A 21,886-nucleotide genomic window follows, 5' to 3' on the forward strand; every position below is an offset into this window, starting at 1 on the left:
AAACTATGTTTTTTGGCGTGTGTCCACTGAGTGCAATAAGTACTCAGCCCTGCATATTGTTTTTCTTAATGTGCAGATTGAGCGGTGACGAGCGCGGTGGCTGTTGAGCATAAAAGTGAAGAATGTCTATCAAATGTCTAGGATATGTTGTGTCTTCATACATAGCATGATTCTACTCTCGAAATGCTTCCGCTAAATATTGTTTCTTTTGAGTTCGTGTATAGTTGAGATATTTTCATTGGGAGTTGTTGATTGTTGAAATGATACTCTGATTTTTTTTCGAAATATTCCCATTTGTTTCGAGCTATGGTCAAGTTGTGTCGTTTTCCCCTTTCTTCCCCGCTTCTTTAATCCTCCCCTAGTCACGATCAACCGTGTTTTCTATCCTTAGAAAATGCGGGCGTGACACAAATAGCCTGTGTTCTTGTGTTTCATCTTATGTTCTTGGAGTACTATATAAGTATAATGTATTTGAAATGTATAATTAAACCTTGTACAGTTATAATAAACACATATTGATACATACCATTGATATAAAAGTTCAAATATTTTTATGATCCAACAGAGACTGGAAGCAAAAGCTACCATGCACGCAAGCGCTGCGCGCACACACGTTCATCAATTCATACACATACATATGTGTACTGTATACACGACAGTACTAGATTAGAGAGAGGGAAACTAACCGACATGGCGAGACTTCACAGGAGATCAATTGGTATCTTCGTTCCCAAAATCTCAGATGTCTTACAACAAAAACAATGTAAATTGTGATATGATCGATGCTTTTGATAATATGGCAATGTAAATTGTGAGATGATGGTTTTGATAATTTGGCAAGATCAAGTATACTGCATTTATATATAGCGACAGCTTCCCTGTAGTGTATATATATTATTTAATTGTAGAGCAAGTAACTTAAATAATGCAAGAAATGCTTATAATATTCAATATGATCTGCCTACTGTTTTCCTAATGTTTTCCATCTGCCTACTATTATAACGCTTCTAGTAATGGAGGATCCAAACATAAAATTACACTGAAATTATTACTATTATTTTGCTTATTGCATATACTTTATTTTAATTTTTTTTTCTATTTTTTGGTATAAATGTGTATTTTGACAGAGTTATTTGGTATTAAAAAATAAATAGAAGAATAAAATATGTGGTTTAGGTTGCGGTGTTAATCTATAAGTCAAATAAACCACGTAAGTTGTGGAGCGTCGGGCACTGTTGATGTCTCAACTTATATCGAGCTCTATCACTTATTATTATTATTATTATTATTATTATTAACAAAATTATTGGGAATAGTTAGGGATGGGTACAATTTGGTCGATGGCCAAACCATCAAATAATGGAATTCAATTTTAAATTAGTTCAATACGTATTTTTTTTCTTCTGTGCGTAGCATTAATTATGTCCATAAAAAACTTTTTAGTAGTGCAAAAAAGTAAATATATTTATCTCAAGGTAATTAGGCCAATTTTTGCAAAAAAATGTTTGGTTAAAGGCAGCTACAAACCTCAATTAAGATATTTTTTGGTTTAAATAATTTGATTTTATTAAAATTCTTACAGCAGGATTCTAACAAAACGCTGGTGACGCAATACTAATAAATTAAATGAAAATTTAGTGAAGTTTCGACAAAGTCAGAATGTTAGAAGCATCGGTGCAAATTTACACGAAAAAATGAGCTCCAGCTAATTGCTTTGTAAATGTACACGAAAATGAGGCCCAGCTAATTGCTTTGCAGTTACGAATATGACTGCTTAAACTTTTAATATTTTAATTATATATGAAGACACACAATTTAAGGGTTTATTTTCAAGGCCAGTTGTGCGAAATGTTTTCTAAAATAGCAACTTGGAATATTCTGAAAACAGACGAGTTAATTACAATGCTTCCCATAGTAGTTATGATTGCCTCTTATTTTATTATTATTATTATTATTATTCCTTTTATAATTTGTGTGCCCGATTTAACTTTTTTTTTAGTTCCCTGCATTATTCCAACGTAGTAGAGCGATTATCAGTTCAATAATTATGTTGGGATAAAATGAGAGAAAAGAGAATTACAAAATATAAAAATATCTTTTTTGAGTCTAAAAATAAAAAGGAATAAAATATTTTAGAAGTGAAAAAAGTCATTTAAATCACTCTATATGTCCATGATTTAAAAAGTCATTTTGATTCGATGCGAATTTTTAAAAATATTCAATGAAAAAAATTAGTGAAATACAATATTAGCACTTTGGAAAAAATAATTAAATTATTAAAATCATGAAATTCCAAAATAATAAAATAAATCTTTACATTATACTACTACATACATAGAGCACATGTTATATCAAACTTTATAGATGCGTGAGTATATTTTTAAAGAATGAGATCCACTAATGAGATTATGGCAAAGATTATGCTCTAAAAATTTAGTTTTGGTTAAATAATAATTTAAAAACACTCGAAAAAAAGGGGCTGTTGACGTAAATATTTAAGCAATATGTTTTGTTTAACTTTTCAAGAAATATGAATTTAACGGGAGAGGATCCCCTGCTTTGTTAAAAAACACAGCAGGGAGTGCTGTGGTTAAAACGCAGTCAATTTCACATGAAACGCAACCTTTTCTTTCACCCTATTTCTTTGATTAAATAAATGCACGGCTTTGTATCAATATTATGCACGGCCTTTTATTTTATACTATATTTTATAATCCTGAATAAATTATTTATTAAATCCTACATGCATACAAACACTAGCTGTAAGTTTTGTTATTGATGCATCTAACACACAAACATAGCGTTAAAATAATTTAATTACTGATATTAACTAATTATTCTAACAACTTAATTCATTATTTGTATTCATTATTGGTACATCTATATATCATATATAATAAATTATTTGTATATTATTTAGACTTTGAACATTTCTGAATAAAAGTTGTTTGAAAAATATAATATAAATATACAATTCATAAAATTTAGAAATAATTAATTATATGATCTACATTTGTAAGTGTTATAATTTATAAATTTAATTAATGTTTATAATATATGTTTATTTAAATTATAGAAATATTAGAAGAAAAAAAATTGCACACTACTTTTAATAACTTGTGAAAAATGAATATGATCCGCTTGAAAATCAGTTAATAATTACACGAATGAAGTTAATGGTATTAATATTAATATGTGTAATTTGACCTGGCCCACCTGAAATTAATTAATCAAAGGAGCATAGGCAATGGAGGATGTCCCACCGGACGTCGGACCGGCGTGCAGGAAAATCGCGCGGGACGTTCGCCATAAGGCGAGGGAGGGGCGGATGCGGACGTCGGCTGCGGAAGCCGCACATCCGCGGCTTTTCGGGACGTCCGTCATTGCGGTGCCACGACGGACGTCCTGACGGATGTCCCGATTTTTAATTTTTTTTTGTGAATGTCCGGCAAATGTCCCGATATTTGATTTTTTTGTGCCATGAGGTGTTTTTGGAAAGTTTCGCCGGGACATCCGCATCATTGCGGATTCCGAAAGGAGTATAATAGTATGAGAGAAAGAGAAGTGGGTGGTTTTAATTGCAATCTCTCTCTCTCTCTAAAACTTTGCTGCGTTTCACGTGAAATTGACTGCGTTTTAACTACTGCACTCCCTGAGGGATCTCCTCTCCCGAATTGAACAAGTGTTGAAGCAGCGTATGGATCGGATTTGGAAGATACAGAAATCTACAAGACTTCAATCCATTTGGAAGATACAGAAATCTACAAGACTTCAATCCAACTTTCTTCTCACCTCATCCAAACCCGAGAACGGCACAAACTCCATTAGTCCCAACTGTGTGCCCTAATTTTCTTCTAAATTTTCGCAGCGTTTGGCTATAGTTGTGCAAGTAGCCGATCCTTATGCGGCGTAGTTTCACCCCAATTGTAAATACTATTTGATTGATCAAAGCAAAGAGAAACATAGGAATTCATGTTGTCCAGTTCGGTGGATGAAGGGAATGAATCAATTCTTCAATTCGCTCCTTTTCAAAGTGCAGTGGACGAGGGATTTTGGCACAGATTATCATCACTGAAGCTCAACAAGCTAGGGATTGACGAATCTCCTATTCCTATCACTGGTACCCTTTAAGTTACACCAGGATTGCTTCCAATTTTCAAGCTTGTTTTGGATTGATTTATGACTTCCACAAATTAAAACTGCGTTGAGATCAGTGCATTGTGTTGTTATTTGTAGGCTGCAATCGCATCGGCATCACTAATTACTTTTAGGTTTATTCATCCAGTTATGCCTTCATTTGTGTCATCGTTGCTTTGATGCTACTTTTGTTCTATCCTCTTTAAGGCTTGAATTTAAGTGTTTAGATATGATATTACAATTGTATCGCATCAGTAATACTAATCAGATTGTAGGTAGTATTAATTAAGGGGATAAAAATATTTTGGGCATACAAATAAATCAGAGTTATGCATGATAATACTTCACAGGTCCTAGGTTCCCACTGAAATATTCCCTGAAAATGTAGAAAATGTCTAATGTCAGATTGGAAATGTTTGGGCCATTGCTAATCCATTGGCATGTTACTAACATTGCTGGTTTTCTTTTATTAGATGCTCCCTAAACTACATGCTTTTACCGTTAAGCACTAATAAGCAGTGGTAACTACCTGGCTTTTAGAGGTTAATGAGGATACCTTTTTTTGCAAGCACTGTACTTTGAACTAATTGACTTCTAGGGACTAGGGAATACCTGTAGATATTTGAACCATGAAGACGTTTTCACTTCTATTATAACTCCCATGGCAGGTTACTATGCCCCTTCTTCACATCGACAAGTATCCAATCATTTAACTCTTTTAACGGAATCATTACCTCCCGAGTCTAATGAACAATCACTTGAGCCAGTATTAAGTCATGGGAACAGGAATAGATGTCCAATCCCTGGTATTCTTTACAATACAAACACATTGGAGGGGTTCCAGGTTCTCGACAAACAAAGCCTACTCAAAGCAGAAGCAAAAAAGGTCTAATTTTTATCAGTTGTTTTATCTTTTTGACTCGCCTTATGCATAATTTATTGAGGTTGAGGTTGAGGTTTTTCTCTTCTGCTCCAAAGTCCGAACTCATATTTTGTTTGTACTGATCTTTATGACGAAAAATCTGCTTGAATTTGGGTATGTTCTCATTTCCATGTTTTGTGAAATGTCAGATATGGGAGGATATCATATCCGGCAAAGTCCAGGAGGACTGCAGCCTTCTATCAAGATTCCTCGTCATTTCATTTGCTGACTTGAAAAAATGGAGCTTTTATTATTGGTTTGCTTTCCCAGCATTGGTTCTTGACCCTCCAGCAACTGTTGTTAATCTTAAGCCGGCTACTCAATGGTTTAGTAAGGATGAGGTGTTTTAAATATCAAGCTGCTGGTATTACTGTCATCTTTTTGAGATGTTAAGTTTGATACATAAGATAACATTGTGCTTGTAGGTGGAGTCTGTGACGGCTGCTTGTAATGATTGGCGCAATATGTGCTCAACAACAGGTAAATGTCATCCTTAATAAATTGTTAGTTAGGTGTCTTTACTTCCACTAAGTCAAAGCTAAAGGTCAAGTCTTTTGCAGATGTTCCTTTCTTCCTGGTATCCATTCCTTCAAATTCTGCTGCGACTATTAGGCATCTGGCTGAGTTTGAAGCCTGTCAGAGGGATGGTCATAAGGTTTGTCATATGTAGAATAAAAGGATTGTGGTAGTAAAATATCAACTTAAACCCAATTGCAGAAAGACATATGCTGTTAACATTGATGTCTTTGCACGAATGAAGCTGAATGACCAATCACAACTAGATAATTGAACCACATATCCAATTCCCTGCAGGTCCTGTTTGGATTTTATGACCCTTGCCATCTTCCGAATAATCCTGGTTGGCCACTTCGAAACTTCTTATGGTATATTTTCAGAAGATGGTGTCTTCCTAAGGTTCAGTTTTTCTGCTATCGTGAGAGTCGTGGTTTGGCTGATCTAGAATCATCGTTGGTGGGAGAAGCATCAGTATCAAATTCGGAAGGTAGATCTACCAGAATATCTGTCGTGTTTCAGCAGTTACATTTTTTATGCATTCTCATTCGAGCATCTTTGTTTAGAGCTGAGAAATCATGAGAACGTGCCAAATGCTGTTGGCTGGGAACTCAATAACAGAGGGAGAAAGGCATCAAGGTGCATTAGTCTTGCCAAGACAATGGATCCAAATAGGTATTCTGCACAATCTACTACCAGACAATTCAGAACCTCATCACAGTGTCCAATTGTTAGTTTTACATGAATTTTGACAGGTTAGCAGTTGAAGCTGCCGATTTAAACTTAAAGCTTATGAGATGGCGTCAGCTGCCATCACTAAATCTGACTGTCTTGTCATCTACAAGATGCCTTCTTTTAGGTGCAGGTACACTTGGATGCCAGGTTTCTAGGATGCTTATGGTATGGATTTTAGAAATCTATATATCACACAATATTTGTGTCGAGCTCAATTACCTTTTACACTTTTATTAATTATTTCAGGCATGGGGTGTTCGGAAGATCACATTTGTTGATAGTGGTAGAGTTTCTATGTCTAATCCACTTCGGCAGTCACTGTATACCTTGGATGATTGTCTGAATGGTGGCGAATTTAAGGCCATAGCAGCTGCTAAAAGTTTATCTAGAATATATCCGGCAGTGGTATATAGTGTTAACTTCTGTATTTCGTTCATGATGTCAATTTCTTCACACAAGGACACGTTCTTTTTATTGACTTTCTCACTATTTCATGTGCTATATATATCGCAGGAAACACAATCTGTTGTAATGGCTATTCCTATGCCTGGGCATCCTATACTGAGCCAAGACGAGAACAGTGTGCTTGAAGACTGCAAACAGTTGCATAACTTAATAGATTCACATGATGTAGTTTTTTGCTAACTGATACACGAGAAAGTAGGTGGCTTCCAACTCTCCTTTGCGCCAAAACCAACAAGGTTGATCTGATCCTCTTTCTTTTCCTTCCTTGAGATTGATTTTTCATAACTGCCATTTGAAATTCTGTAATATGTTAGCCATTGAATTAAATCTGGTTACTGATTTATGAACTTGTTTGCTTTAACTGTAGATCGCTATTACTGCCGCTCTCGGGTTTGATAGCTTTCTAGTTATGCGCCATGGAGCTGGCCCTTTAATTTCTTCTCATGAAATAAAAGCAGAAGCTGTGAATGATTTGTCTGCTGAAATTGCAACCATCTCACTTGTGGGGAAGAATAAGGGGCAGAGATTAGGCTGTTACTTTTGCAACGACGTTGTTGCTCCAGTTGATGTAACTAATACTAAAGCAACTGTGTCCTCAGATATCACACCCCTCCTCCACAACAAACACATATTAATCTAAACTGTTCTCGTCTGTTTTGCAGTCAACCTCTAACCGTACATTAGACCAGCAATGTACCGTCACACGTCCAGGACTTGCTCCTATTGCATCATCTCTCGCAGTTGAGCTTCTTGTAGGAATTCTACATCATCCTTCTGGGTACGTTGATTCTGCACACTTTCTAGCTCTTATTCATGAGTTCCTTCTACGTTTTTCCTTATATTTTCTGGATAACCATTTTAGGATATCAGCCAAAGCTGAATTTTCCAGCACAATTGATACTGGAGGCGATCAACCTCTTGGTATTCTGCCCCATCAAGTGCGAGGCTCTCTGTCCCAGTTTTCTCAGATGATCCTCGTCGGCCACGCGTCTGCAAGTTGCACTGCTTGTAGCTCCATTGTAAGATTTATTTCACAGAACATTTGAATATAAGGCATGTAATTTGTTGATTAAGTTATAAACATGTGCAGGTTGTGGAGGAGTATGAGAAGAGAGGATTGGATTTTATACTTGAAGCCATCAACCATCCTACATATTTAGAAGATCTAACTGGTCTAACTGAACTGATGAAATCAGCCGGCAAATTCGAAGTGGATTGGGCTGATGAAACTGGCGATGACGATGATGAATTTTCTCTCATTTGAGTTTTAATTAACGTTGGCAATAGAGAGGTTTATTATTACTAATTTTAAAAATAAATTGAAAAAGGATTGGTTTAGCTGAATGCATGTTAATTGCCTTATTCTAAAGGCAAACAACATTTACACGCCGTTTCCTTCTGCATAAATAAGGAGTATATTATACAAGGGTGATGGGTGTGTCAGCCTATACCGTTTGTGACTATTTTCATTTTATATGTTTGAAATCACAGAACTCATCAAGAAATAAAAACTGTGCATCTTAACTAGGGCAAAATATTGCCAACTTCAAATCCAAACACATGACATGATGGGTATTACTAAAAAACATAGCAACTTCTCATCAATTGCTACTCCACGTGGCTGGTAAATGCTAAACTTGCCACCATCCCTTTTGCAAACATGGTGACTGTGACAAATTTAATTTTTGGGTATTGGTAATGAGGGAGCAAGTTTGTAGACGTTTTAATTCAAGTACTAGATATTTCTACTCAATAATACAATACATTTCAATTTGAAAGATTATATCACATGACTAAATATGTACTACTCCTTATATTTGGTTCATAAAATTGAATCTCATAACTTCTCATAAGGTTATATCACTGAAGTCCAAATTATAAGCAAACAAAAGGCAATACATAGCACTATAATATAGTACTGAAGTCCAAATTATATATAAATAAATAAATACTGTGTATCTGACCTAGGAAAATAAAAGTAATAAAAACAGCTAGGCCAGCTTAATAAATTAGCACCAGTGGTCTAGTGGTAGAATACAGACCCGGGTTCGATTAATTTTTGAATATTTTTAGTAATATCCAATTAAATCGGGATTATCCATTCCTCTCATATTGTTCTTTGCAAGGAAACAAAAAATAACGATGATGAAAAGGATAAAATATTATAGATAAAGTTGTAGAACTTTTAACCATAACCTCCCAAACTCTACAATGTAAACTTCATATTTGGGTCATTTCCACTAAGAAATTTATATTCACGTTTCCATATACGACCGAATTAAGTAAAACCTGGTTTTCCTTCAAAAAGATTTATTGAATGAGACGTCGTAATCTCCGTTGTTCAAATCACAAGTTGGGAGGAAGAGCAACCATTAAAGTAGAAGCAAATAGTGGAAAACCTCATCACTACTACTTCTGCACACCAGCTTAAATTCAAAGCCCAACGCTATTAATTTTTCATTAATAGAACTAATATTTAACCATTTTTACTGTTGGGTTGCGTTGCCGCTGATCTCACACACGTAATCGAGAAAATAAAGCACGCAAACGATATAACGTGGTTCGGTGATAAACCACCTACGTCCACGGAGAAGATGACCGGAATCTTATTGATGAACTCTTTACAATTACAACGAACTCACACTCACACTCTACCGCTCACAACCGCTCGCTATCTTGAGAATTAATCTCTCTAGGTGTGTGTGTATATGGTGTAATTCTGCTACTTCACTACTGAGCTCTATCGAGCTATTTATACAAGATGCAATCAAGAAATAAAATCCAACTAACTCTATTTCCCAAAGTTAGTTATAACTGCTACTCGGCTCAAAACCGAACTCTTCCTTCTCGGCTAGTTCCAGCTCAAAGCCGAGCTTCCTTCTTCTTCTCGGCTAGTTCCAGGCTAGTTCCAGCTCGGTAAGCCGAGCTTACCGAACTCCTTTCACCGAACTCCTTTCTAGCCGAACTCCTTTCTAGCCGAACTCCTTTCTAGCCGAGCTAGCTCAAAACCGAGCTTCATTTCTTGATCTCTTCTTTGAGCTGCAGCTCGGCTCCAACACTCGATCAAATCAGTAGTTTGCACGGACACACTTTCACATTTACTCTCTCTAACTCTTAATTTATCATGTTTTTATTAAACCGTACAGTCTATTACCAAGATAAAACACATATCCAGAATCTTTTATATCGTTCTGTGATATTTATTGGTAGTTACATTTATTATATTTATACTCCATATCAAACTGTCACTGTATATTTGTTAGTACAGTATATTACTGTATTAGATACATGTACTAATTAATATATATTTGTTGGATAATTGTACATTGTAGTAGTAATTCGTTACATTGCACAAACAACGTTGAAACATATAATTGAAGAGATCCAAAAATGTATCAAATTCAGTGTTCGAATCCTATAAGTCACAGTGTTCAATTTTTTATTTTTTTGTTTGTTTTACCTTCACAAAGTTCCTTTTATTTAGTTTTATCCTTAGTTTTTGCTCCATAGAATTATAAGAGATCCATAAATGTATCTTATAAATATTAGACTAAAGTCTCAAAATGGTCCTTAATATATTGCGTTTTTTTAATTTTGGTCCAAAACATTATCTTTTGAATTATTCGGTCCCTCACATTTGAAATTGGTTCACATTTGGTTCATTTTGGACGGTTCCGTCAAATTTTTGACGGTTTTAATTACCGGGTCACAAATGCGTCACTAATCCGTCACTGACTGGGAGAAATTGATCCGTCACTAATTCGCCGCCCAAAACCCGCCTCCGCCGGAGCTCTTCTTCTATTGGCTGTGGAGATCAATGTGCTTCTTTATCTTCTTCACATTACTCTCTTCTTCAACTATTTCGCCTTCATTTACCTCGAATTCAACTTCGTTTCTTGAATTCTCCAATTGGGATTCTTCAATTTCATCAATTTCTTGCATTTTCTTGGCTGGAGGAGGTGTCGCCGTCATCGAGGGAGAAGAGAGACCAGTTAGTGTTTCTCCCTCTAACATCGCAAGATTTCCTCTGGGGCTCGAAGAATTGGCTCAAAGCTTCGTTCTTGGACGCCGAGAATGACTTTGTGCGGCGGAGGAGGGGCGGCGGGAGGAGGTGGAGGAGGGGCGGCGGGAGGAGGAGGGGGTGTTGGCGGAGGAGTTGCCGTCGAGAGTGGTGAGGCGCTCGCAGAGGCAGATGGGGCAGAAGCCGGTGAAGTTCTCGGCGGGGTGGCGGTCGCAGCTGAAGGAGGATCGCGGTGGCTACGACGGCGGCGGCGGCGGCGCTGTTGGGTCTACGGAACTGGGCTGATTCATAACCGTTGGAAGCATGTGTCCCCGCCAATTAACAACATTGCGCTCCGCAATGTGAAGCTTTCTTCATTGGTGACTCTGTGTGTGTGTGAGAGAGAGAGAGAGAGAGAAATTAAGGAGATAGGAATTAAAGAAGACGAAGGGAAGAAGAAATGTTTTTTACTTCTCTTTCTTTTTAATGTAAATAATGGGATTAGTGACGAATTTGTGATGAATTAGTGACGGATTAGTGACGAATTTGTTTCTCTGAGTTAGTGACGGATTAGTGACCCCAGAATTAAAACAGTCAAAAATTTGACGGAACCATCCAAAATGGACCAAATGTGATCCGATTTCAAATGTGAGGGACCGAATAATTCAAAAGATAATGTTTTGGACCAAAATAAAAAAAAACGCAATATATTAAGGACCAAATTGGGACTTTAGTCTAAATATTATTAGTAACTTCAATTTAAAAGTTATTTCGCATATATTATCCATCTTTCTCGAAGTCCCCACTTAGGTTATACTCCCTCCGTCCCATGCTACTCGCACTTTTCATTTTAGGCCGTAAATTTGTGATTGATTTTTTTGTGTAATTAAAAAAGAATTTTAGGTGTAATGAGACATCACTTAATAAAAGAGCTCTTAACTTAAACTAACATATTAATTAAATGCATTAATTCTAACTTAAATTATAAATAGTGTAAGGACTTTGACACGAGCCGAAAAGTAAACGTGCGAGTAGCACGGGACGGAGGGAGTATCAGTTTTTGGCGACGACGAAAGAAAAGAATATCTCACAACCAAGAAGAGTAAGTTGGGTCCTTAACTTTAAAATTCTGGCTTCGCCACTGAACACAAGCTAGCATGTGTATTTAGAGAAGTGGGCGTTATCGATATTTATATAGGGTTAGATGCAAATTTAGGAAGAGCCAAGTGTTGTATGAGAATTGCACGTGTACAAAATTTGAGTGCATGGAGCACACCATGAACTTGTAAATCGATTAATAGTTGGAGCCAAAATGCCAAATGCTAATGCCAACTTCAAATACATGATGAATTTAATTAATAAAGCTTTAAAACTTCTTCATGAATGCAACTCCACATGGGTGGTAAATGGTAATGTTGCCACCATCATATTTATCATCTTTTTCCTTTTCCGAATATGTACGGGAATTCAATTTTCAAGTACGTTTTTTCTATTCTAATTAATATACATATTTATAACTTAAAAGGAGAAGTTGTGACGCCGAGGAAGATTATTTCTAATGTCGTGACAACAATTTTCTAATTATTTTAATTCGGATCACTTTTGTGACCAATATTTATTCTAGCTTATTCAATCTTGTGAAACAAGCGGAGGTGATCACGTAAATAAATGAAACTTTCCCTTCAGAAAAAGATTAAATAGAAAAAGGAGTGGTAATGGGAGATGAACTTGAACGGTATACTAACAAATCGTATTTCTTTTTTATGATTATGAATTTAATTTGGTCTGATTGCATTGATGAATTCAGGAGACCTACAAATCGAAATGCAAATTATCTCAAAAGAAATGCAAGTGAAAATAATGCTACACGGTAACTTATCTTGGTTTTGAAATGTCCTTTTCTAATTTAGATATGGGAGACCAAACCACTACATAGAGCACACGTGTCTTGCGATTTTCTATAGAAATTTATTGCCTAATAAATTAATCTTACAGTATTAAATGTTTATATATTACAAAAATAAATAGAATCAGTATGATTAGTGGTAACGTGGAAATTGGCCTGGACAATATATATCTAGATTTTGTTCCCCTGAGAGTCCAAATTATACGGAAACAAGACAACATGGTAATAATAGCACTATAATATGAGGTATTCTGAAAAGGGCAGAGATAATCGTACATATGTATATAATCGAACTTTATTTAATATTTTACATTGAAAATCGATTTATAAATATGATTTAAAATAAATTTCATACTAATAATTTTGTAACACTTCGAAAAAAATTTAAAATTTTAACTTACATATTTGTATATTTAAGAAGTTTTTTTTTACTAAACATTGTATAATTAATTCAAATCAAGTTTGACATAAAATTTCTATATCACTTCTTTCTTATTGCTACATATAATACAATAAATAACATAATTAATTTTTAAGTAAATTCAATTAAAATTAAAAATGTAAGGATATTATGTACATGTACAATTTATGTACATTTATCATTTTTATTCTGTGGGTGAAAAAGACAATAATATATCATGTGAAGTCGTTTGATAAATGCATTCATCTATATATAGTTGGTAAACACCAGACAATTCATGTGAATAACTGAATTGTTTAAAAGATGAAAAGGCATACCCTCTTCTGAAAAAATGATTTTATGTATACATAAATGGGATAAAATCATAAAATAGAGGTAACTAGCCAGTACTCAATCTGAAAGAATTAGTAATTTATATCTATAAATTAAGAAGCAAGATTTATAAATCAGAAAGTAATTTTTTTTACTTTATATTATAGAAATTCATATGATCATAAGCAAATATAAATGATAAAATATTTATTAAGATCTTATTAATTTTATCCCATTGCAGCCTAGCTACATGTGTGAGGACAACTGAACAAATAACCGGTTTTGGTGGAATATGGAACCAGACGATCAAAACATTACACCACACTAAGCAATTAATGTTGGTTCAGAATTATATTTTAATACATAAACACTAATTCTTAATTAAAATAATAAATTCTGTAGCTTAACAATGGAACCACAAATCAGAGAGAGTTTTTCTACTCATAAATAAATATATTCGATCATTATTAGAGGATGTAAAGATGAATTTATAATCCCAACCGGATCTGTTAGGTATACCTGTGCGATATTAATCAGTATTATATCTTATTATGTGAGTTTAAAAAAATAAAGTTGCATCCATTAATAAGTAACATTATGTTTAGCCCTTGAAGAAATTACATCAATGATTAGGTCATATCTCACTAATTCAGTGTCCCAAAACGCCAGCCAACTAAAATGCTGGATATCACATGGGCATTTGTGGGAGTTCCAAAATCTTTTATTAAGCCTCCATTAAAATATATTTAATAATCCCATTGTCTAAATTCGTGAAATTGTACCGGAAAAAAATAGTAAAATTATATTTCCATTCATCCTACGAAAGAGACAGATTGCTTAAGCTGCATGTGCTATCTGCTTCTTTTGTATCTTCTCGCAAAGTCTCTGATTCTCTCTCAACAAAAAAAGTCAGACATAAATGATTATTCAATATTCAAATAATTGGTTAGGCAACTACAAATTCGACACATACTTGTTCAAATACATCATTTCATAAGCAGCAAATTAAAAGCTTTTCCCCAAGATTTTTATCTCGAATTCGGCGGCGGCGGAGCCTATTGTAATTGATACAGAGATGATTACGTGTGAAGAAGCCAAGATTGAAGATCGTGATTGGATGGCGGCGTTGAAGAAGTCGGTGAAGATGCTTCATTTTGGGGGGTGGGAAGAGAAGGAGGCGGCGGCGAGGGAGATGAAGAGGCTCGCGGCGAAAGATGTGAATCGGCGGAGGACCATGGCGGAGTTTGGCGTTATTCCGCCGCTGGTTGCTATGGTTGGATCGGAGGTGGCGGCGGCGCATCAAAGATTGGCTGTGCAAGTGCTTATTGAACTCGCCAATGCATCTTTCACGTGAGTTTTAAATTTTAATTAATTTGTTTCAATTTAATTTGCAATTGCAGTCTTGGTCATTAATTTGAAAATTATTGTTGTTTTTTAGACGAATTAAATGGGATTAAGCAAATAGTCTCTAATCTAGTTGGATGATTGAATATATTTTATGCGGGAGGGGCCGAAGCTTACTTATTCTTTATTAGTTGAAAAAATGTTACTCACAAATGGAAATTGCAACCATTATGGAGGCCTACTGGCCATTAATGACTCGTGGGGTGGGTGGAGTGGCCGCTGTCGTAGACGCCAACCGCGGTTTCCGGCAGCGCCACGCCGTCAGAGAAGTCTTCACCGATATGTAGTAGCGGACACAAATGGAGCCAATTTTTCAAAAAAAAAATCGAATCACTTAAAAAATATATTCACGAATATAATTTAGAAAACATACTTGCTCTTACCAATTTTTTTCTGCATAATCCCCTGCCGATACGACTATATTTGCTAGGATTTTTTAAATAAAAGTAGGTGGCTCAGCAATAGGGTTTGGACTTTGTTTGGTCGTATGTGGTGCTTGAAATTCTTGTTTATGGGATGATACAGAGTGGAAAGTGAAGTTAAGGATATGATTGACCCAGAAAATATAATACTATAACTTAGAGGTATAGGTTGAAGATAACGATAGCTAACATCACTTTTAACTTTAGCATATAGTTTAATATGTCATGAAGCATATTTTGCGTTTTAATCACTTAATAAACCTAATAATTCGATCTCTCTTTTCCCCAAGTGGGAGTGGGTGGTCTCTTTTGGTGCGCTGACTCTGCACCTATCTCCACGGCTTAAGGAAATTTCAATTAGCATAATTCAAATTCATGTAAATGATCATAAAAATAATGGGTTGCTGATTTTTGGCATGTTTGTCTGAATATGGACAATATAAAACTCTGATTTTCACATATTTTCAATCTTGTTGACTTATAGCAGTTCTTGATAAAGACATTATCAATAGCAACACTTTGTTCCTTGACTAACTTTTTTGTGCTTCTTATTTAGGAACAAGGCTTTAATGGTGGAGGAAGGAATTTTATCAAAATTGCCCAAGAATTTGAGTTTGTTAGAGGAAACAGATAAGAGAGAATTTGCAGAGCTCCTCCTATCTATATCAGGCCTAGCCAACACTCAATTTCCCCTAAACTCATCAAGAATCATTCCAACTGTAGTCTGCATTCTTGAATCCAGCTCAAGCATAGAGACAGAAGAGCTCTGCTTGAGCACATTGCACAACCTCTCTTCAGTTCTAGACAACGCGCCAGCCCTGATCTCAACGGGGATCGTGACCAGCCTAACGAAGCTAGCCTCGGTGAAGGAGACCTCGGAGAAAAGCCTAGCAACCTTAGGCAACTTGGTAGTAACCTCAGACGGGAGGAAGGCGCTCGAGCAGAACCCCACAGTGCCTGAGGGCCTAATCGAGATCATGACATGGGAGGAGAAGCCGAAGTGCCAGGAGCTCTCTGCCTACATTTTGATGGTCTTGGCTCACCAGAGCTCCCTGCAGAGGCAGAAGATGGCCAAGGCCGGGATAGTGCAGGTGCTTCTAGAAGTCGCGCTGCTGGGGAGCCCGTTGGCGCAGAAGAGAGCGCTGAAGCTGCTGCAGTGGTTCAAGGATGAGCGGCAGACGAGGATGGGGCCTCATTCGGGGCCCCTGCAGGTGGGGAGGGTGTCGATGGGATCGCCTCTGAGTGAGGAGGATGCCGAGCAAGGGAAGAGGATGATGACCAAGATTGTGAAACAGAGTTTGTATAAGAACATGGAGACCATCACGCGTCGTGCCAATGGGGCGGCCGGAGATGCTTCCAAGCTCAAGGCTTTGGTGGTTAGCACTAGTTCTAAGAGCTTACCATACTAGAAAAATTCACTCATAGTAGTACTTTTTTTTTGGTATATACAAAGGAATGGGTATCACTGGTGGTTGCACCTCTGGTGCAACTAATGATTTATTATTATAATAAATTTTTGGTGTATTTTTTTTTAACTTTGATATATGATTATCCTCTGTTTTAGCCTGCAATTAGGCACACACGTTTAGAACATATGTGACTGTGTTTGTGTCTAAGAACAATGCACATTCCGATTCCTTTACAAACTGAGCATCATCTCATCTAAAGGTTGAAAAATCATGTGTTTTAACTTATGAATTGTTAACATCATCTCTATAATCTCGAGTTTGAAAGATCAAAATTAAGTTTTCGTCTAGAGTTTGACGAATTATCTCTGATTTCTGAGCATCATCTCTCGTATAGAGCTTGAAAAATCAAGAATTGATTTACGAGCCTAATCTCGTCATTAGTTTGAAATATTATGCATAAATTCTAACTTCTAAGCATAATCTCATCCAATGATTGAAAAATGATAACTAACTTGTGGGAATATTCCATTCGGTACAATTATAGTAGTATTTGCCAAACTTTGGCACAAATGATCTTATTATTTGGAAATATTCACTACCTTTAACCGGTCAAATTCATATACATTTGTGATTTCGTTTTACCATGCAATGATACTGGCATGGCATCCAAATAAACTATAGAATGGTGAATGAAAATAGTTTTTGGAGTACATAAATACTCAAAATCCCTTACGGTGTCGTAACGAGGATGCTCAATGAGGAAGTTAATTTGAGAGTAAAAAAACGCGTTTGGTTAATAGCCTCATTATATATTCCCCTTTTTTCTAAGTACAGTTTTTTTTCTTGTCAAAAACCACTTAGTTCTTAATTAGTTTGTTGGCCATGGATCTCACTAAGAAACGCAAGGCCGACCAGAACGGCATATCGTATCCCGTAACCGATGGGCTTCCTTGCTCCCGAAGACGCAGAGAAAATCCTCGAGCCCTTCACCCAATGTTTTAAAAAGCGGACCGGTAAGCGAACCGGCGACGTTACTGGTTCACGGCTCAACCGGTCCAACCGGTCGAACCACCGGTCTAACCGTTTTACTGTTGCAAATATATATAAAAATATATTAAATTTAGTAAATGATTTACAATTAATAATATATCACAAAACATTAAACCTTATAGATAATAAGTGATGTATAAATATAAATAATATTAAAATTTAGTAAATATATTAAGATATATTTATATTTAATATTAGTTAGTCTAGATAAAAAATTTAATATTTCATGTATTAAAATATATAATGTTTATATTAATTTAAGAAAATTTATTTTATAAATAATATATAATTAAATATGAATTAAGTACTTATTAATTAGTTTAGATAAGATTATAAATTAATGTCAATAGCTAGGGTATATAAATTAAGTATGTAATATAAAAAATTTATTTATAGTAAATAATGAATCTTATATGGTACTAATAATAATATAGGTGGTAAGTAGAGCATCATTAAAATATAAAGGATGATAATTATATATATTATAATTAACAATTATATTAAAAAATAATAAATTAAAATGAATTATTAGTTTTTGTAGATAAAATTAATGGTTAATGTATAAAAATATTTAATGTTCAAATTGTTCAATGAGCCCATGTGGTGGAGTGGTAGAGCTCTTCTTAACTAGAAGAGAGGTCATGAGTTCAACCTCTACCAACAACAAATTTTAAAAAATTTTGAAAAAAAAATAGAAACGGTTTTCGGTTCACGGTCCAACCGGTCGACGGCCGTTCCACCGGTTCACGCGGATTCAATGCCGTGGTGGTTTAAAGGGGTGAACCGGACCGGACTACCTACCGGTTCGCGGTCGGACCAGTCGAACCGGCCGGTCCGATTTTTAAAACATTGCCTTCACCAAAGAACAGCTCCTCCCAATTATATGTTGATCCCGTCCGTGGCCTCCAATATTTATTACTCCTCTGTCTCATTCTAAGCGATACATTTTCCTTTTCGATATGACAATTATAAATGACACATTTCTAAAAATGGAAACATCATTTTCTACTTTTTCCTCTTTTTAAAAATTTATTCTAACCATTTAACTACAAAAATAACACTATATAAAATTTATATGCTGATCCCGTCCGTGGCCTCCAAAATTTATTACTCCTCTGTCTCATTCTAAGCGATACATTTTCCTTTTCGATATGACAATTCTAAATGACACATTTCTAAAAATGAAAACATCATTTTCTACTTTTTCCTTTTTTAAAAATTTATTCTAACCATTTAACTACAAAATAACACTATATAAAATTTTGTGTCAGAGCGTAGTTTTCTTTGACGTAATCATTTCCGTTTGCTCCAGATCTAGATTTGAAAATTGTGGCTTGGGTCTAAATTGGTACAACTACAATGGGTCCTAAAATGTGGAGTACTATAAATTCATATCCATAGAATTTTGGGTCAGTCATCGAATTCATTTTGTGAACAGTACATCTAAAATCTGGAAACTTAACTTTGCCAAAATAAAGTACTACAGACTCCCAAGGACGCAAACTCACTGCAATACATTACTCCATCCGTCCTCCAAATTTTGTCACAGTTTGACCGGACACGGATTTTAAGAAAGATTATGAAAGTGGGTTGAAAAAAGTTAATAGGACGTGAGTCATAGTTTTAAAGTATTAGTTTTATAATAAAATGTGACTGAAAATAAGTTAGTGAAATGTGAGGTCCACTACCCAGTGGCGGATCCAGGATCCGGAAACGGAGGGGGCGGAATATATAGTATTAACTTGATTTAGTGCGGACATGGCTATTTTTTTCATTGTTCGGGGCGACTCCAGAGGCAAATGGAGGGGGTGGACATGGTAATTTTGCATCCCAATAAGGGGAAAATAGTCGCAGGGAGGGGGTGACCGCCCCCTCCTGCACCCTAGATCGCCGCGTGCCACTACAAAAAATGGTAAAAGTGAAATGTGACAAATTTTATAGGATGGACGGAAATGGAAAAATGTGACAAAATTTCAGGGAGAGAGGGAATACTATATACTCTAAAGTTTTAATATCAAGGGTTGTATCACCAGTTTGTTGCAATGAAGTCATGGTAGAATTTCCACACCGATTGCGAGATGTTATTCCGCGTTTGTACAAAAATACTATCTCTCTTTTTGCATGGAAGAGAAAGTAACTAATTGTGCTGAAACACATTCCATAGATATTTTCTCCTTGTTTTGTATGTTTCTTGCATGTTTCTCGTACTCTATTTTCATTTTCCGTGAGATAAGACTAATTGTGATATATGCAGTCTTTAATCTAAATAGACTCTCAAGTCATCTCCGTGAGTCTTGCATCATCTCCGCCTTTGTTTTTCTATTTTAATTTTTGTCATTATTTTTGTGTTTTGTGGAAGCACAGCGTGAAATACTTGTATAAATATACCCTTCATCACTTCCACTCCTCACACCAAAACATACTTGAATTTTAAACATGGCACCAACACTTTATCTAAGCTTATTTTTGCTGCATTTTTGGGGCTTCTCGGAGCGCAGCCCGCACCGTGGTGGCCTCATCGATGGTGGAGAGACACCACCAATGGATGACCCAGTTCGGCCGCAGCTACAAAGATGTTGCGGACAAGGCACACAGGTTCAAAATATTCAAGGACAACACCGACTTCATCGACACCTTCAATGCTGCCGGAACCGTTCTTACACGCTCGCCATCAACGACTTCGCCAATCTCACAAATGAGGAATTCGTGCTGACTAGAACTGGGCTCAAAATGGGATCTCGCCGGAACTCATCCGCGTTCATGCATGCCGACGTCACCGAGGTTCCATCCAGCATGGACTGGAGAACCGTGGGCGCCGTCACCGGTGTTAAGGACCAAGGAAAATGTGGTATGTTAAATATTTCCTTTGTCTTCAGAAAATAGTTTCATTTTGCATCTTACAAAATTAATCCACACTCAATTTTTGAAGACCTTTTCACCCCATATTACATGCTAATAAGATGGGTCCCTACTATCCACTAGCATCTCCTCGATTACTTTTCTCTTTTTTTTTGGTAATGGACCACATATTACCCTAACTAATCATACTCACATTTTATTATAAAACTAATAGTCCATATAAAAGTATGACTCACATTTCTTAATAAGGGACGAGGGAGTACTAATGCTTATATATGTATATATTGGTTTATACTTCGATGTGGGATACAGAAGTACGTATCAATTAACCTATGGGAACAAACAAATACTTATAATAGTCTAATTAAATATTCATTATTGCATGTGTGCAGGATGCTGCTGGGCATTTGCGGCAGTTGCAGCAACAGAAAGCATAAAGCAGCTCACTACCGGGAATCTAGTTTCTTTGTCGGAACAAGAACTGCTCGACTGTGACACGAGCGTGAACCAAGGCTGCAACGGTGGAAATCGCGACCCGCGTACCAGTTCATCATCAATAACAACGGCCTCTCAATCGAATCGGACTAGCCCTACGAGAGAGTCGCCGGCAGCTGCAACCCAGAGCGACCGGCTCCTCGCGCCGGCAAGATTAGTGGGTACGAAGATGTTCCCGCCAACGACGAGGAGGCGCTGCTCAAGGCGGTGTCTAAGCAGCCCGTCTCCGTCAGCATTGATGGCAGCGGATCGCAGTTCCAATTCTACAAAAGCGGCGTTTTCACGGGAGAGTGCGCAACGATGACCAACCACGCGGTGACCATCGTCGGCTACGGCGAAAATAGCGACGGAATCAAGTATTGGTTGGTAAAGAATTCGTGGGTAACGGACTGGGGTGAGGCTGGATTTGGAATGATTCAAAGGGAGAGTGGAAATGTGGAAGGACTCTGCGGCATTGCCAAGCGACCATCCTACCCACTTGCTTAATAAGTGTAACCATATTGTATGAATGCTTCCATTCTCTTCCGCTTATCGCAAGAAGATACTCCTACTATAAATTAAATCTCAGATATGTAACCAATGAATTATGAAGTGATCTATCAAATTTGAGAACAACTATTGCTTGCAGATTAAGAATCTAATACTCTCTCTGTCCCATTAGAAATGAAACGTTTTCCTTTTTTGGTTATCATAATAAAAATGAAACGTTTCCTAAAATGGAAACAACACTACCTCTACTTTTTCTTCACCCTTACTTTACTCTCTCTTCATTAACTCACAAAATAACACTGCATAAAATCTCGCACTGGAAACCAAATGTTGCATATTTATTGGGA

General features: G+C 36.3%; 2 protein-coding genes and 1 pseudogene across 2 annotated transcripts; all 3 read left to right on the plus strand.

The window, feature by feature from the left end:
* The first annotated feature begins 3,584 nt into the window (after positions 1-3,584).
* On the plus strand, positions 3,585-8,198 carry LOC121788634 (ubiquitin-like modifier-activating enzyme atg7). The gene is given in 15 exon segments (XM_042187270.1): positions 3,585-4,120; positions 4,806-5,023; positions 5,209-5,400; positions 5,485-5,539; positions 5,620-5,714; positions 5,873-6,062; positions 6,139-6,247; positions 6,328-6,472; positions 6,554-6,712; positions 6,821-6,935; positions 6,938-7,008; positions 7,140-7,340; positions 7,435-7,550; positions 7,635-7,791; positions 7,863-8,198. Coding segments are annotated over 15 exon segments (2,145 nt in total). The 5' UTR covers positions 3,585-3,972; the 3' UTR covers positions 8,037-8,198.
* Positions 8,199-14,308: 6,110 nt separating this feature from the next.
* On the plus strand, positions 14,309-16,807 carry LOC121788635 (U-box domain-containing protein 7-like). Its single transcript, XM_042187271.1, has 2 exons — positions 14,309-14,761; positions 15,794-16,807. The coding sequence occupies exons 1-2, from the start codon at positions 14,487-14,489 to the stop codon at positions 16,644-16,646; spliced, it is 1,128 nt and encodes a 375-aa protein (XP_042043205.1). The 5' UTR covers positions 14,309-14,486; the 3' UTR covers positions 16,647-16,807.
* Positions 16,808-17,586: 779 nt separating this feature from the next.
* On the plus strand, positions 17,587-21,536 carry LOC121788636 (annotated as a pseudogene).
* Positions 21,537-21,886: the final 350 nt, after the last annotated feature.

This window comes from Salvia splendens, unplaced genomic scaffold, assembly GCF_004379255.2.
Source record: "Salvia splendens isolate huo1 unplaced genomic scaffold, SspV2 ctg1103, whole genome shotgun sequence".
Lineage (NCBI taxonomy): Eukaryota > Viridiplantae > Streptophyta > Magnoliopsida > Lamiales > Lamiaceae > Salvia > Salvia splendens.